This window comes from Columba livia, chromosome 2, assembly GCF_036013475.1.
Source record: "Columba livia isolate bColLiv1 breed racing homer chromosome 2, bColLiv1.pat.W.v2, whole genome shotgun sequence".
NCBI classification, from domain to species: Eukaryota; Metazoa; Chordata; class Aves; order Columbiformes; family Columbidae; genus Columba; species Columba livia.
In genome coordinates, this window is record NC_088603.1 from 55,872,858 (window position 1) to 55,890,654 (window position 17,797).

General features: G+C 40.2%; 1 protein-coding gene across 1 annotated transcript in view; it reads left to right on the forward strand.

The window, feature by feature from the left end:
• The window catches only part of ITGA9 (integrin subunit alpha 9), a 227,671-nt gene that overhangs the window by 194,260 nt on the left and 15,614 nt on the right, over positions 1–17,797 (forward strand). The window contains exons 24-27 of the mRNA XM_065052058.1: positions 2,683–2,808; positions 3,383–3,502; positions 5,224–5,325; positions 13,281–13,400. Coding sequence (XP_064908130.1) covers positions 2,683–2,808; positions 3,383–3,502; positions 5,224–5,325; positions 13,281–13,400 — 468 coding nt within the window. The remainder of the gene's footprint in view (positions 1–2,682; positions 2,809–3,382; positions 3,503–5,223; positions 5,326–13,280; positions 13,401–17,797) is intronic.

Sequence of the window (17,797 nt, forward strand, 5' to 3'; positions counted from 1 at the left end):
TCCTTCTGCTGTTTCAGTGAGATGTTAGATCCCAGGTCCTGGGAAGGTCACTTCAGGGGTAGGTAGTCCTTTCCTGTTTATAGGCTGCTGAGACCATGTGGAAGTTTCTGAGAAGCTCTAGTGTGTCCCATACCCTGGAACTCCAAGACTTTGTCAAAGAGCATGGTTACCTACTTCATTGCAAAGACTTGCATAGTTCTTTCATCTGTAAATTGTTAGCATTTGCTCATGCAGAGCCCTTTGCAAGAAATTTTAGTCTCCATGTACCAGATTACAAGGTTGGTCACAAGGACAAAAAGAGGTGGCTGGAGTAGCACAATGTTTGAACAAGGAGAGGTTCATACGTGAGGCCAAATCCTGATTGTATTTCAGAGATGCAGTTCAGTCTCAGCACAATGCAGACAGGAGCTTTGCGCTAAGATTTTATTTAGCGGGTTGATGGCCTAGAGCTGATTTTTTCATTGAAAACAAAGTTTACAGAAAAGTTACCGTAGTTTTGTCTAACTGGTTCATCAAACCTTCCCTTTCTGTGTGTAAAAATTGAGGAAAATAAGAGGTGGTGTCAAATATAAGTGTCTCACAGTCACGCTAACGAACACACACACACAAAAAAAACCCAAATCAAAACAAACCCTGTGGCCAGTCCTTTGGAAAGGCTGGTCTTCCTTCTCGCTCAGCATGATCTACCCATTTCAAAGTTTTTTAGTACTTTTTTCCTAGTTCTGTGGCTCTGCTATTTCTAGGAGTGCTATAAGATAGTGAGTACTTCTCAGTGGCCTTGCAGCCTTTCCTGCCTACTGGCTGTCAGCATATGCCGATTGATCACAAATACATGGATGAATGCAACCTCATTTCTGCCTGATTGAATTCCCCCAAATTCTGTAGTGTCTGCCTTCTTCTAGGAAGTGGCATCTGCCTTTGGCTACTAAAACAGGCTGAAGCTGACCTGCTGAGCTGTTCCAGAGCAGCGCAGGTGACAGGAGGTGCTCAGTCCTTGCACACATCCTTCCTAACATGGGCCGAGACACTGGATTTAGTAGCCGCCTCATGTAGGATTGCTGCATACTTGGCAGAAAGGAAAGGGTATTTCCAAATTCAGATGTAGTCCTCTAGAGGTGCCTTTCTCTGTTTCAGCTAAAGTGTTTTTAAAAGTACGAGATGTAGCCAAGCTTCAGTTTAAGAAAAGATAATTATTTGGAGAAGAAAGGACCAGATTTATGCTGCTTCGTGCCAGATAATTCCTTTTGGTCTTGTGAGATATTTCTGCTTTAGTTTGTTCTTGCACCGTGTTTGTACAGGATGTAAAGCAGAACTATTTGGAGAGTATGCCAAAAGCTGGGGTAGTGCAGAAGCTCATGCTGTCCTTTCTGTGTCTCTTGCATGAATCTAACGACATCTGTCCAAGTGTCTGGTAATTGAAACTTTCAGGAAGAAAGAGCAAGTACAGAATAGATCTTGACTCTTTGCCATTCAGGATTTAACATAAACCTTCTGGTTGATCTAGATCTAATTCCCATGTGAAAGTTCAAAGAAAATAAAAGTCAATGTGCTTTGTGAATCTCTTACCTACAATAAATAATTAAAACTCATTCCAGGTGATCTGGACAAATAGAGAACATAGTCTTAATTTTCAGTTGATCCCAAGGAGATTGTAAACTGTGGGTAGCTACCTGTGCCTGTATCTGTTGGGAATGCAAGAACAGATTATGTAAATACAAGTTATGAATATGTACTTCAAAGAGATTATGAAAGGCTTGTTGGTCAGTGAAGCAGAAAAGGTATATTTTTCCCAGAGACATCACTTCGAGAGGAGCATTTAAGAACTAGGTAGACCTTTGGGTTTTGTTTCTTTTTTTGGGAATACTTTTGCTAACTCAGCTGTGGACTATTTAATGCAAAATCAGCCTCAGAGCATGCAGTGATTTCATATCTGTAACAACTTTTTTTTTTTTTCCTGATATTTTGTTGTCATAGTTTGTATTTAGTTCCAATAGATTTTCTTCACTGAATATTCATGAGCTGCAAAGAGTGAGAAGGCTTTTCTGGTGCCATGTTACCTTGGCAGAAGATCATTTTATCAAAGCTTGCTATGTTTCAGTTGCCTCAAGCATCTGCTTTTCGGACAAGTGAATAAGTTAATGATACAAAAAGGTTATTTTTTTTACCATTTATGCTGAAGGTAAAAGCACAGATTTGGTGTCCAGGCTTGTGCATTTACACAAAGATTTCATTTATCTCATTAGTTTTGATATAAACTATGAAACAGCCAAGTTGGCCAAAGCACCAAATACTACAGTTATAAAATGGTAATACACATGGTAACATAATTGACGTAAAATACTACGTGGTGTTTTATATTTTTGCTGAGATTTTTCTCTTCTGTCTCTATCTCCAGACATGTAGAATACAGGCACCTGTATGTGAGCTGGGTTAGATATGTTCGTATCCCATCTAGTCAAGAGAGATAAACATCTCCAGAGCATGGTTCGTCTGGCTTATTTTAGATATTTTCTTTAGGATTATTTGACTCCCAAAGCACTTACTTCTCTCTTTTGATTATTAAAGGGAGTTCAGATGTCCAACTCAGATGTAGGTGCTTTATTATGGACAAGCTAATCACACTTTCTTGTGTCATTAAGTTTAATTCAGGATAATAATTGTGATTTATAATTGTGCTTGCAGGTTGGTCAGGACAAAGGAAGCTGTTCGTTTCACAGAAACCCCAGCCCATGCATCGTTCCTCAAGAGAATGAAAATATTTTCCACACAATATTTGCTTTCTTCACAAAGTCTGGCAGAAAAGTATTGGTAAGAAAGTCCACCTGTGGCAAACTTGAACATACAGTGTATTTTACAAAAGATTTTGCATGGCTCAGCATGAAGAACTCAAGCAGATAGCTCATTATAGAGCGACTGTTTGGTGCATGTGCGCTAATACTGATGTTCCATGTGGATATTTAGGGATTTTAATTATCTGGTTTTTTAAATGGAATTGGGCAATTTCGGAAGTGCAGTGGGGAGGGAGTTACCTGATGTGGTAGCACACACTTGGTGACTAAAGCCCTTGTTCCCATTTTTTCCAAAGATGCATGGGGCAACCAGGGCTCTGTGCTGTGCTTGGCCACGATTCTCTCGGTCCCGGGCACACACCTGGCTCAGCAGCTCTGTACAGAGGAATTAATTTGACCCGGCTTTCTTTCATGCATGTCTCTGTATATAACTGTCTTCGGGTCTTGAAAGTTGCTGCTATTTCAATGCAGGAGTGCTGTATTTTAGCAATTTCCTATGTAACTTAGTCAGCTGGTGTGTTTGCTGTCATACAGTTTTCACTGAATTTTTTTCCTCCTTTGCCTATCAGTTAAATTGTCCTTATTTCCTGTAGGACTGTGAAAGACCAGGCAGGTCCTGCTTAATTATACGCTGCAACTTAAGTTCACTAGCAAAAGCAGAGTCCTGTGATATAAGTATCTACACGCTGCTGAATACTGAGATACTGAAGAAGGTATGTGCTTCCCTTGTAGTTTGTCTTAAACACCAATTTAAGTATGGTTATGTGCATCAATGGCCCCAAGAGCTGCATTCCTTCTGCTCTTTACTAGTGTGTTATAAAAAAATCACGATGTCGAAGAAAACAGATCTATTTATCAACAGCATGTATGGAGGTGTTAATCCTAGTTCTTACCCATTACCCATGAAGGGTAAAAATAAATTAAGTTCAGAAATTTATACACTGAGAAACAACAAATGAGACCCCTAATTGTATGCATGGTGTTAAGGCTAGAGACTTCTGAAAGTTGAATTGATTTCCAAAAGTTTTCATTCTGAAAAATGGAAAATAGAGTAAGTGGCTATAAACTGTGACCAACTATCTATCATTCCTTCCGTGTAAACAGAGACGTGGCAGTTTTTTGTAATTTTTTACTTCAAATGATTATTATTCAAAGAAGATACATCACCACCATATTAATGCTGAGCTTGACATTTGTGACAAGAAACAAATGTTTGCAAGTTAATTCCTGTCTTCTTTGAAGCCACTAAATGAGACAGCAAATCTTTTAAATTTCAAGCGATTTACCATGTTTTCCCCTGTTTTCCTGTACTTACGAAAATGCTGACTGTGTAATTGTGGCAAGATGCTGTAAGATTATGAGGGTGTAAGATGATAATCAAAGGAGAAAGCTGATAGCATGAGCCTACTAAAATAAACCTGCCTTTGATAGCTGCTAGATTAAAAGCATTGGAGAGAGCCCTTATTAGAAAGCAGTTCCTAAAGCAATTGATAACCCTGAGCTTTTTCAGCTGAAACCAGCCAGTCTGCTAATGTCTGTTCATATTTGAAAAGAGGAAAGATAGCCAAGGCCAGAAGATTCAGATATTTGTTACATGCTTATAGAAATGCTGAAATATATAAGCAAGTAGCTGAGTGCAAATAAAATGTGCTTCTGGGAAATTCACCTGGGAATAGCCAGGATTCATCCCATCTGCTGGGTCCTTTCCAAGTTGACCATTAGCAACGCTCTTTTAAAAGACATACAGTGCTTACACAAGTCTTTGGGGCAATATCACCAATACATGCAATTTGCTCATTACCTACCCTCCTCAAGGTGAACAGTGTACAAATGACAAACCTATGAGCTGAAATGGCAGTTTATTGGAGTGTGCTTGTTAAACTGTATTGTGTAAAATGTGGGAGAAATATATATTAATAAGTGGAGGTGTACATTGAATATTTAAGATATTTGCAGTGCACAGATTCAAATAAGTAGGAAGTTTTCATCTTGAGATATACTTAAGTTTGTCCCAGGTTTCATATATCTTTTTTATGTTCACTTGAAAAACAAATAGAAACTTTTATTGGATGGTTAATATTGAGCCTGCCTGTGTTAACTGGCAGATTTGTCTTTTTCTTTTGCAGTAAATGTGGGAAACATTAACAGGCCAAATACACATTATGTATTTAAAGTCCAATATACCTAATTTTGTCTTAATGTGAGATAAAATGTTCTCTTCTGTCTTTCTCTTATGAGCATGAGATATATTTTTTCAAAGCAGGGTTATAACCAGGACAGTACTTAACTCTCAACCAAGCCTCCACTGAGCATTGTCTAGATGTGTGTATTAAACTGGCAAATGTTTGCTGATTTTGTTTGGGGTTTTTTTTGTTGTTGTTGGTGGTGGTGTTTTTCACCCTTGAATCCAACTCTTCCTCTTGTTACTTCTCAGGATAGTTCATCGGTCATCCAGTTCGTCACCAGGGCAAGGGTGCAGGTGGACCCTGACCTCAGAGTTGTGGAGGTGCCCAATGGGAGCCCAGAAGAAAAAACAGTAAGTAAACAACCACGCAGAGAAAGGTTTCATGATTCCAGTGGGCTGGAGTTCATTGAGAGCTCTACGCTCTTACTGTTCTAGGGTTAACATCTGTTTAAATCTAGTTCAGATTTTCCTTGAAAACCTAGCATAGACTTGAAACCCCGGCAAAGTCTTTTCAGGTGTGCCAGTATGAAATATTTAGAAGTGTTAATGATATTTTGGGAGCTGTGAAACTGGGCAAGGGGGTGTAAACTTTCAGAGATTAATTTAACAGTTCCGTTGTACTGAGCTGGTAGAATTAATGTATGACCTGATACTGCATTTTGTGTTAATCTGCGTGAGGCTGGATTGAAAATTGAAAGGGAAATTTTAAGCTCAAGGTGAATTCACTGTATAGTTTGGCTATAAGTAAAACTATACAAGGCCATATTTACAATCTACTGGAGGAGGAGGAGGAGGTGATAGCTTTGGTTTCCTACTACCAAGTCACCTAATGCGTGAAAATTCAACAGGGGGCCTCACCCAAATTCAGCTTTCTTTTTGTCTGGTGAAATTTTGAAGTTTCATTAATTTCTCGCTCACGTGAGGATCATAGGTAATCTGGACTACTTTCAATTTCTCCTCTTGCTATGTAGTTTTGGAGCATGATCTAGATCCCATCTTTGTTTTCCTTTTATCCCCAATGGCTGTCATCACCAGCAGCACATGCAACCATTCTCTCATTGGTTCCATTTCAGTTAGTACTATTGAGGTTTGATCGGGAGAGCACTGAATTCAGCAAACTTTTGGAAGACACGGGTGTCCCAAATTAAAGCACTTTTCTCAGAGACAATGGATTAAAAACCCTACAGGCAAAGTAATAACAATACCTGCATCTACTTACTACCTTCAGTCTGAAAATAGGGACACCACTGCAGCAACTGTCTTCTCCACCATCTGCAACTGTAGACTTAACTTCCTATTTTATTAGACTTGTCAGAAAAATAAATTATTTTATATGACAGGACCGCATTCTCCCCCTTCTCTTTTACTTTCTTTGTCAGGTTTCTGGACCATTCTAAAGAGCATTAAAAAATAGTCTTGGCAGCTGAAATGAAAAACATAGCTAGCCTTCCCTGGGAATGCACGTTGCAAGTGACCTGCAGCCCTGATTGTTGGTACATTATTTGATCTCTCTTTAGTTCTGCAACTCGCACAGAGCACATCTTGCAATTTAATGTCAAAATTTCATTAATGACTGAAGTAACACCTGACTGTGATACCCATGCCCCAATTAAAATGGAAGAAGCCAGGATCTACCTGCCAAATATTTTGATCTGCAAAGGGTTTTAGAATCTCTCAGAATGATAGGCACAATATAAAATGTGTGGGATTACTATTAAATGTTCAAAATTTAGAAATACTTTTATCTAGGAATGCAAGCTCTGCTGTATTTCAGTGTTATCTAATGCTTGCAGAAATAAATAAATAAATTGTCCTTTTCCTGTTCCCAGAAAGCCTTTCATCAAGCCTTGAGTTGCAACAAATATAAAGCACACTGTGTGTGCTGGGAAGATATATTAATCTTCAAACAAGAGCTTGTTCTGAGTTCCTGGGAAGCCCAAGCTGTAAAGGAGCATGCTGCATGCATGACATGTTGTAGTCATGTAACATCAATTTGTAATTGGAAGTCTTTTCTGATGTGAATGCCATTTGCTCTCTACTTTATGCTATTTCCATATGTCTGTTGGCTTCACTGTTGCCGTATGTTTTGCATAGGGTCATGTTCAAGGAAAAATTTAAGACATGTGGTTTGGCTCAAAGTATTCATTTTTCCCCCTTCTCTTTTCTTGTGGAATGCAGAAAGGAATAGTATTTGTTGCAAGCCACAGCTATTCAGCTGGAAGTGGAGAGACAGGAGAGATAAAATGTCTTTATTTTATACTGCTCCCTTTCTAAAGCCCATCCTGTATTCTTTTCATTGAGCATGGGCTGCTGTACTGAATCCATTTACACAGCAGCTCCTTCTGAACAGTTGTGCTTGGATTGCTTGCAGTCTGTTTCTGAAAGTGTTCCCTAACAATGAAAAACATTTTCTTAGACACTTTATCGTGGTACATTTTAAAAGGCCTTTTTCCTTTCTGCAGATAAATGTAGACTGCAAACGGTCCTTGAGAACCAGGCGTCCCTGTTCACTGGGCACTTTTACAATGTAGTGTACGATATCAAAGTTCAAACTACCTGTAAAGAAGACAAAAGTAAAAGGAACGCTGATATTTGTGATGCTAGTGTAAGAAGTACTGGTGGTGGCAGGACTACCCATATAAATATCAGCTTTCTCAGTAACTCTAGTAGATTATTTGTAGGGAAGATGTAAAAGATTATGTAAATATCTCTAAGTTGGGTAGCAGACTGTCTTTGAAAATAACCTAATTTTAAAGTAGGTGTCTTTATGCAACTTCCAGAAAGCAGTTATCTGGATTTGAATATGGTTTTATGTGATTCGGATTTACACATTTTTTGTCTTCAGTTACAATAGGCTGTTTGAACTCTTAGTCTGGAGAAATCACATGGAGCAGGTGAGCAGAGTTTGGATTTGGCTCTGTCATGACAATTGTGTTAACATGAGTGTATATTGGCTGAAACCCATGGTGTGGTATTTTCAGGAGGCATACTTTCTTTTCTTGAGCATATGGGTTTCCATGTAGGCTTGGCTCCCTTCTTCTCTGGATGTGAGGCAAAACCAACAGTAAGCTCCATGAGACCACCATGGTCAAATACCAGATCCTAGCATTCTCATCCTATGCTTGGTGCTTGTGTGCGGGAGGAGGAATGGTCTTATGGAGCAAAAGGACTTCGCTCTGTGAATGCTGTTGTGGAGGGAAGAATAGTCTGGATTTCACTGTGTCAAAACCAGACAAATGCCTCTCAGCCTCCCTGTCTTGAAAGTGAGGGAATACAAAGCTGAATATGCGAAAGGGATCCCCAGGCAAAATGCATGCAGCTCCTGCAACAAGGTGCCCTGTAAAGATGAAGGCTACCATATTGCTCTCTGGTGCTGTCAGCTCAGCACAAGTATGCTTCATTAAGCCTTTGAACCTTTCTGACCTCCTGGATAGAGTTCACTGTTCTCTCATTTTCAGCCCAGTCACCCCAGGTTTACTTCAACACAGGCAAGTTGTTGCCCTATATGGACGCCTTTTTTGCTCAGGATTTAGGTATGTTTATGTTTGCAATGATAAATATATTTCAGGGAAGACAAAAACAAAAAAGAAAAACTTTTAAAAAATCAAGTTTATGGTTGTAAAGACCTTGGGAGGCCTATATATGCATATTTATATGCAGAGAGATTTAAATACATATTCACATGTCTAAGCTTTAGCTGTCTGCCCCTGGCACAGAGGACTTGTGACTTTGGCATGTTCTCCATGTCTGTGTTCAGAGGAGCAGCCTGTGGTGTACTAGACAGTTTTCATGACATCCCAGTCTTTTGTTAATGCACATGGGAATACCTTTTCCACTCAGCAACCCACCGCCCCCTCTTGCCTTTTAGAAACACTCAGCAATGCAATTTTTAATGTGCCTGTTCTCTCCAGGTTACCTGTGAGATGGGCACAACATCCTGGCCTGGTTGGAGCCAGATGTGTGCTTCCTCCAGCAGTGTTGCAGCCCCTTTCCTGTGGGTTATTTGCTGCTTTATTGTTTTCACCATATTTCATTTTTCATTTCATTTCATTTCATTTCATTTCATTTCATTTCATTGTTTTACTTTTCCATCTCTTTCTGTAACAATCCCTTTTTATAGGTTTTTTTTGTCTTTATGATGAAGCCTGGCAAGTAGAAACATAGAGTTTGATAAAGAAACAGAACAATACACAATAGTATTTCCTAGGGAGGGAGACAAGGAGGTAGCAAGGATACCTCAGGTTTGTATTTTTGAAGAACTACCAAGGCCAAGTATATGTAAATAAATAAATATATTAAAAGGGATGCATATACCTATATGTACAGATGTATAGGAGAATAGTGTCTTTACTACAAGTCCCCCCGCAGATATAACAGTACTTGAACATACAGGTCAGCCAGCAGTGCAGTGTGGTTTGAAACACCAGAAATATTCTGAGTGATAATACATAAATAAAATAGCATTTATTGATGAGCCCATGCCTTCCACAGTGCTGTGGTTCATGGTGCAACCGTATAAAATTCATTATTGTGCATAAGCAAAAAGAAATTAAAATATTGCAATTACGTATTTCTAACCAGATTTTGCTGAAGTATGTTTCTTGTCTTTGAGTCCCAGTGTAGCAGCATGTACCTATTCTGCAAAGGGCTTCAGCTCAGTGTGGACTTTAAGTATTTGCAAAATTCCTACTCAGTTAACTTCTTAACTTATTGCCTACACACTTTACTGAAATAGGGTGGTTTTAAAGCACTGGAAAAACAGCAATTTTTTTTTTTTTTTCCAATTTGTTCACTAGGACTATTAAAATATTCCAAGTATTTGGCACAGGTATAAGTTGAACTTGTAGATGCCCTTGTCCATGCAGGTCCAGCATTTCAGAAATCAGTGGTAGGGCACAGGTCTCTGTTATTTTACAGAAGGGCGTTGCATCATGTAAACCTTATTGATGTGTGAGCTATTTACAGCTAAATGGCAAGCTACACTGCCTCTAAGGCTTCCCTGCTCTAAGATCCTGCAAGTACAGCATGAAATGAAAAGATAAATATGAAACTAAAACTCCTCATACATTGTCAAGACAACTGTGTTTTTCACAGCCTTTCCCTGGCATTTCGTCAGAGTCTGAAAACAAGCCTGTAATCCCCTCCATATTTTATGACTGTTCCATGTGCTTTCTCTGAACCAGACAGCCGCCGTGCCCCCCCAGCCTCTCCGGGATGCTTTCCCAACCTACCCTTATCTTCTGCATCAGTTGCTCTTATCACTTCTGTCTTGTCCATTGATCAGGCCTTGGGAAGTGTGTTGGGCTGGAGTCTGCCTTGTGCTCCCCAATGTGTTGGCTGCCCTGTGGGGGCTGTGCTGCTGGGGTGGACAGGAACAGGAATTCAAGGTTCACTCGAGATGGGCTTTCAGAGGCTGTGCCGTGGGCACTGGGTCAAGCAGTCGGTGGGGGATGATGCACTTCTCTTCAGTAACATCACCCTCCAGCCTGCCCCCCAGGATGACTTGCTTCCCTGGCGTCTCACCATGTACTGTACTGGCTTCTTGCTGATCCTCCCGATGTGTGATGAACACTGACTGTCTGCTCACTCTGGTTTGATTGGAGTTTGGCTTGGGATTTTTATCATTCGTTGCTTCTTCACCAAAACTCATTGCAGTGGCTGTGTATTAATGCAGGCTGATTTTGAGGGCTTGAGAGGGATAAGGACATTAGCATGCACAACATCCCTTCTCCTCTCCAAACCACAAAACCTGGAATAGGGAGGTTTTGTGCTTGTATGTTGACTCCAGACTGCTAGAAGAAGCTGGATAGATAAGAAGCTGTTGTGGCTCTCTACCCTTGTAGCCTGAGCTGTGACTGCACAAACTACAGCCAAGCTACTCTATCCAGTGTGCTTCAAACCTGAAATGTGGGGCTCTTGCTGTAGAGATGATGTATGATTTGATCTCTGCAGCTATTCCTGGCTCTGTCTCTTGGCAGCGTGAAGAACATATAGGTCTGTTGTGCTGCAGGTTGTGTTATGTTAACATTTTCTCTCTGAGTAGTGGAGAGAAGGCACCACCTCATTTTGCATCCAGGGGCTGCTTGAAAGGTCTCTTCACTGAAGTTGGCAATACTTAAAAGGTTGAGAGTTTTGTTTCTTTTATAGTCAGAAAGGGAAATAACATTAGTTCCTTATCATCTAAGAAATAGTCTTCTGACTTGTCTCCACAAAATGAATGCTAACCATAGCCTTTGTGAGAAATAGACTGCCACATCAGATCATCTTTCCAAGTTGGCTCAGGAATATGAGGAAGGGACAAGATTTGTGTTTGATCTCTCTGTCTGGTATTTCCCTTACACTTGTCTTGGCTATGAGGGAAACTCTGCTGCTTAGGAAACTTGCTCTGTTCAGCAAGATGCCTTCAAAAGTCTGTCAAAGGCTTTGTGCTAATGTCTGAAATGCCAAAATTATCCTTTTTCTCAAGTGAAGAACTGGTCCATGTTCAAGAGCTATTTTGAGCGTTGTGATGCTGGTTATGGGAATATGTTTGGATGTTATCTATGTATACCTTTGTTCCTGTCCATTTGTTATTTTTTCACATCTCATTGTCATTAAATGCCTGATAAGATCTCATCAATAGAAACAAACAAACAAACAAACAAACAACTGGGTGTGTAAATCAGCTTAAATAAGCTGTGTTCAAATTCCTCCAGAAAAACTGTTGTCTAAATCAACATTAGCCTGTGAAACTGAGATGAAGGATCTTGGAGTACTCTCTTATGGTAGCACGGTGACAAAATATAGCCCTGCTTACCTGCTTGCTTTCATCTGTGGCTGTAATTTTTGTGGGCATTTGCTTGAGACTGCATATGCTTATGGAAACAGAGAAGTGTTCATTAATGGGACCTGGGAAAGCTGACCTGTCCCATTTCCTACTCAAAGCAGAGGTGTTACCAGCACTGGCTCAGAATCCCCATGTCTTTGTCTGAGGCTTGGAAACCTGCAAGGATGGAGAATCCAGAGCCTTTTTGGCCTCTGTTCCAGTGCTGTCCTTGTTGCAGCATTTTCCTGAATGCCAGCCTTCACCATCCATATGGGTTGTACAGTATCAGCTTTGCTTTGCTGTCTCATAAATGACACTATTTGAATGGTGTCACCAGTGAGTGGGGGTATTTCATGGGTCTTCCATGGGCCTCTTAAAGATGAGTATCTTGGGATTGCATAATTGTGTCCGACCATAACGCCCAGATTTTCACCCACTTTAAACTACCATTTTTTTGTTTTGCTTTGTTTAGAAGATTGATTTAACAATTGATGTCTACAAAAGGGTTTTGACAATTTAAAGCAAAGATGATGGAAGTGGTTTGTGAAGAAAGGAGGAAAACTCACTACTTTGCCTTCCAAAACAAACCAAAACAAAGCCAGACAAAGCAAATATATTACCTATAACAAAATCTTTGCTGCCTCTTTACATTTGCTGGATATTAAATTGCTAAATTTATCACAGAAATAGGCCTCACTGTAGAGAACTAGTTTTGAGTTTTCCACCGAGGAACTGGTTTTGATTGAAATAAGAGGCTGGAAATTCACATAGTGTATACCAGTGGTATAATTTACTCCCATTTTCTTCTTAAGGCAGATGGTTATTGAAATATCTTTGCAGGATGTGTTTCCCTGCCATACATGCTATACAAAAAGAGAGAAGAGAACAGCAGGAAACTGCTCTCTGCATTCCCAGAAGAGCCCATGACTGCACGCGCCTTTCCCTCTTTCGCACAATGTGCTTTGTGAAGCACAGCGGGGATGGTTTGTATTCAATAAGGATATATGCGAGTTGTCCCATTTTTTGTCAAAAAGAGTCAACAAGCTCAGCACACATGATTGTTTCATGTGAAGTATCGGGGTGTTTGGTAGGGCCAGGAACATGATGAGCAAGACAAACCGAGTGAGATGTCATGGCAATCCCTGCCAAACCAAGGGATGGAGTTTTTCATGTAAACCTTTGTGCACCTTCGGTGGCCCAGCACCAGAACAAGCTCAGTGTCTGGAATGGGGTGGGAACATTGACAGGATAAGAGTAATTTCGGAGTGGAAGCTGATATCCTTTGGATCCAATGCATGGCTACTCATATTCCACTTGAAAGCTTTAAATTCTTTGTGAAAAAAATAGATGGAAAGCACGAAATGAAGAACACATTCCATATTTGTTTGACAGATGAAATATGATCAGTGAGGCCACCATGCAATGTGTTTAATAAGATGAGTACAAGAGAAAATAATACAACTTCCAATCATAAAAAGATCTTTTTCTAATTGCTTTGTAGGTGGTCTTCGAGGCTTTGCACAATCTGGAGCCTCGTGGGTATGTTGTCGGATGGATCATTGCCATCAGTTTGCTGGTGGGAATTCTCATCTTCCTGTTGCTGGCTGTGCTCTTATGGAAGGTAAGGCAACAAATACAACATAAACATGGAGGCTGGTCCCAGGAAAAAAACAAAGCTTAAATTTATCCTTGCATTTAACATGCATTTGCTTTAGAAACTAAATAATTGTTCGCTCCATTACAGAAACCATCGGCCAGCAAAAATATTTTCATATCCAGGCTTTGGTGAGGGACAGGGAAAGACTCATGATATAGAGAAGAAGTGGAAAAGTGGAATTTTTTTTTTAGGACCTGGTTGTTAAAAGTTGAAACCTCTGATACCATTTCAGGACAAAGGAGGATCGCTCTTAGAAACCAGCTTTTATTTCCAGACTCTGATAGCTGGTACATTTCTATGGTTTTCTGATGACTGAGGTTCACTGATTTCATACAGGATTTCCTGAAAATCAGGTCAATGTGGCTTTGATCAGCTAAAAGACTGGGTGCATGCCTAGCAAAAAGCAGCCAGTAGCTACTGTTTTCAAGAAGTAAAATGCATGGAGGAGATGAGTATCCAGCAGTAAGTTCTTCAGATCCCTCAAAGAAAGTTCCAGATGAGTAAAATGCATTACCAGAGCAAGAAGCACTGGGACCCGTTAAAGCCAGCCTTCGCACCATCTCTGATAAGATACAGTTTTTGTACCCAGGCACTGTTACATGGTAAAACCGGGCTGATGCAAACACTTAGCAGCAGCCATCTGGTCTGGTAAATACGAAGGGTAAGGAGCTTCAAGTGTTTTCATTCCTCAGTTCCCTGTTACCAATCCATAAATTTAAAAGGCCACGGTCAAGGTCAGGGACTGTCTTTGAGAGAAGTAAATCTCAAATGCACACATGGGAACAAGTCCAACCTTATTTTGCTTCCCGTGGCGGAGGTCCAGCAGCCTGATTCGCGTTGTTTAGCAGCATGTGCGCTGCAGGCTCTGCTCGCTGGCTGCGCCGGGACTGGAAGTCGCAGACCTGATGTGGTGCGAAAGGACATATCACTGCAGGTCGTGAGGCTGTAACATGGGTGTACAAACCCTGGCCAAAATCCATCCATGCAATTCTTATATATGTTATACAGATGTGTGTATAGCTGTGTTATAGGTTATACATCTACTTCATAGATAATATAAATTTTATATGGGTTGTAGATTTAAAGTATTTTTTTATAGTTAGCTTTGAAGATTTTTAAGCATATACTGGCCAGGTCAAAATTGACTGTGCTTTCTATTTGGAAAACAATGTTTGACCACAGTCTAGAATATCTCTTAACTTCTGTTTTTCTTGCATGTGAGAAATGCTTTCTGTGGCAAAAGAGCAAAAAAAGAAATAAAAAATAAAGAAAAAAATCTGTGCAATTAAGATGGCAGAATAACCATGAGAATGGAAAAATGTGAGACTGGAGGAGGCCCAGGGTTTATGTCCCAATGACACATGGTTTTGAAAAATGAGTTACTGCTGCTGATACCTATATGACTGATTTTTATACAGCTCATTTCCTGAAGGTAAAAATGTACTAGATGAACTGTTTGAAAATGTGCAAGATAAGAAGAACAGCACCATTCACTGTTGAGTCTCCATGAGAATCTGACACAAGTTCAATTCTTGGTCTCTACTAGAATTAATACAGTCCTTTGCTTCCTGGCTTAATCTTGAGACTTGAGCACTTCTAAATTTTATAGAGATCATTCAAATGCACATGAAGAAGCTGCCATTTTGTTGAATGAAAGCATTGAGGGAAATTTTGAGTGAGAGCAACAAATAATTATAGCTACCACCAGGCTTCCTGCATGCAGATGTTAAAGTGATGAGGCAAAAGCAAAATGAGATGCCTTGCTGAGAGTCCTGTGGCAGAAATGGCAGTAAAAGCCGGGCTTTGCCAGCTGCACTCCTGTGATTTATCCAGAGTCACGTGATTTCTAAAGGAACCAATAACTTAAGGTTTTGTTTTAGAGAAAAGTGTTTAAAAGCTGCTAGTATCAGCCAATATTTTTATTTAAGTCTTAGTTTGGAACATAAATATACATAAGTAATACTTTGCACTGACTAGTTGCTATATTTATTAAAGTTACTGGCAATATTAAACTTGTCTGAGATGAAACTGACATGGGAAAGTTGCAGTCCTACAGAGGAATCTTAATTGTCTGATTGTAAATATTTGTTAGACAAAATTGGCCAAGTATATCCTGCAGTCATTCCTAAATTTTATGTGTGAAGTAAAAAAAAAGAACAACAACAAACTTTATATTAGAAATATTTTAGTCTTTAACTGTGGAATGAAAGAGCATATTTGAAATCAATGGAGTTTGCGGCATCTTAGAACCACTAGTGAGAACTAGAAATTACCCACATTTTAGGGCCAGACTATAAACTAAACTATGTTTTTATTAAGAAATTAATTAGACATAAACTGTGGTCCTGGAAGGCAGCTGTTTACACAAAACAGAGCAGGAGTAAACTCATTATAAGAGAGCTGAGCACTGGCAGCAGCACAAGGCTTTGCTGGCAGCCACAGTGCTTCAGCCCAATGTGACAGGTACGCTCTCGTACACTCTCACTGAATGCACGACTGTTCCTTGAGTAGTAGAACACAGTGGACAAATCCTCGAGCATGCTGATATTTTGCAAAGGGACTAAGCGGCTCCTTAAAGCATCAGAAAAAGATTAGAAGACATGCAAATATTCCACATTGCTAGAATTAATTCCACTGCTAGAATTAATGGTGTTAGCAGGAGTGAGATCTCAGGGACATTCCAGCTTAAAATCTTATTTTGAATCAGAATAAGGTTACTATGCATACAATGAGATGAAGATGGTAATTATTTCATTATTTGTAGGTCTAAAATTTCACCGTTTAGGGGTTCCATGTCAATGGAAGTGATGTTAAATGTCTGGTTGTTTCACTTCAGGTAAAAGCTTATTTATTCATGTGCGAGACCATAACCATGTTTCTAGACACATAACAAGCTTTTTAGTGTGAGCTTGATCAGCTTTTGACTGACTTTGCTTCTCTGTTTATTTTAGTATTTCATGTAGGCACTGTGTTTCCTCTGGTTTAAGTGCATACAGCTTCAGAGGAGCTGGGCAACTTTTCCTTGACTTCCATGAGATGCCGTGCATAAGGCACACTGGCAAGAGTTGCTCATTTTGTTGGATAGTGCCCAGTTTTACCCTGATGCTTGTTCATCCACTCCAGATGCCTTTGTGCAGGCATCCCTGGGGACACGCTCCCACTCTCGCAGGCTCCACTGTCGCGCAGCTCACTCTGCTGACTGGCTCCTCGCCTCTGCTCTCCCATGTGCAAAAGGAGCAGGAGGGGCTCTCATGCTGTCACCCACAGCAATACGTCTTGCTTTGTACTGCAGAGGTTGGCCTGCACTTCTTTGGTGGCCTCCACATGTTTGTGAAGAGCGGGGGAAGAGGGGGGAGGAGGTTGCTTTGCTTCAGGCCAACTACCCACTTGCTAGGCAAGCCCATGGTTTCACAAGCACTGGCAATAGCTCAGGAGGAGAAGGCGGTCATGGCTGGGTTATTTTGGGGGTGGTGCTGTCCCACACATCCTTCCCTCAGCTGTCAGGGCTGCAGCCATGTGCGGGGCCAAGGTCCCCTTTGGGCACAGTGGATTTATGCACATGTAAAACAGGGGAGAATTGGCATACACCACGCAAATGAAAAACTGAAGCATAATGTATTATAGCAATATATATTCTATTAATAATAGTAGTGATTTACAGTGCTGAGGACTGAAGTTTCTACATTTGAACTGGCTTGAGTTATGGAGTGAATTATTCAATCCCATATAGTTTTAGATGATGTACACAGAAAAAAAAATTGGTTTGTGCCCAGAGGATATAAAGAAGTGGGGGGGTGGATGTGTGAGTACCATACTGGACAGCTGGGCAGCTGAGTGATCTGTAGAGCTAGCTGTAGAAGTGATTTGCACAACAGAAAATTTATATTCATTGCAGTATGCTGATTTTGATTATTTGTGGCTTGTTTAACACAGGAGCTGAACTTTTATCTAAACTTCTTTATCTGGACTTTAAGCTTCTTTCTGAACTGAGCCTGTCCCTGAGGTATCTGAGCTCTGACTTGTCTAAAATGAGGTTTATAGCACTGTTTTATATCTTGTGTCTTTATGTGATGGCCCTCTTCTGTGTCATGTGCTGGATTTTTGACAGGATTGCAGAGGAGAATGACAAGCAGAATAGCACCAATGTATATTGGGTTTTGATTAGCCAGAGGGTTCTTGCTCTTCAGTATGTGCTAGACAGAACATTTTTGCCCTTTGTTTTTAAAATGAGAGTTTGAAGACTATTTTTCAGTTTTTAGGAGAAGTGTTGTGAAGACATTTCTGTCTACTGAGCTGAGTTAGTGCATGCTTTGAACTGGCTTTTACCAACAGCGAGTGTGAATCCTGCTGAGTGCTGGACT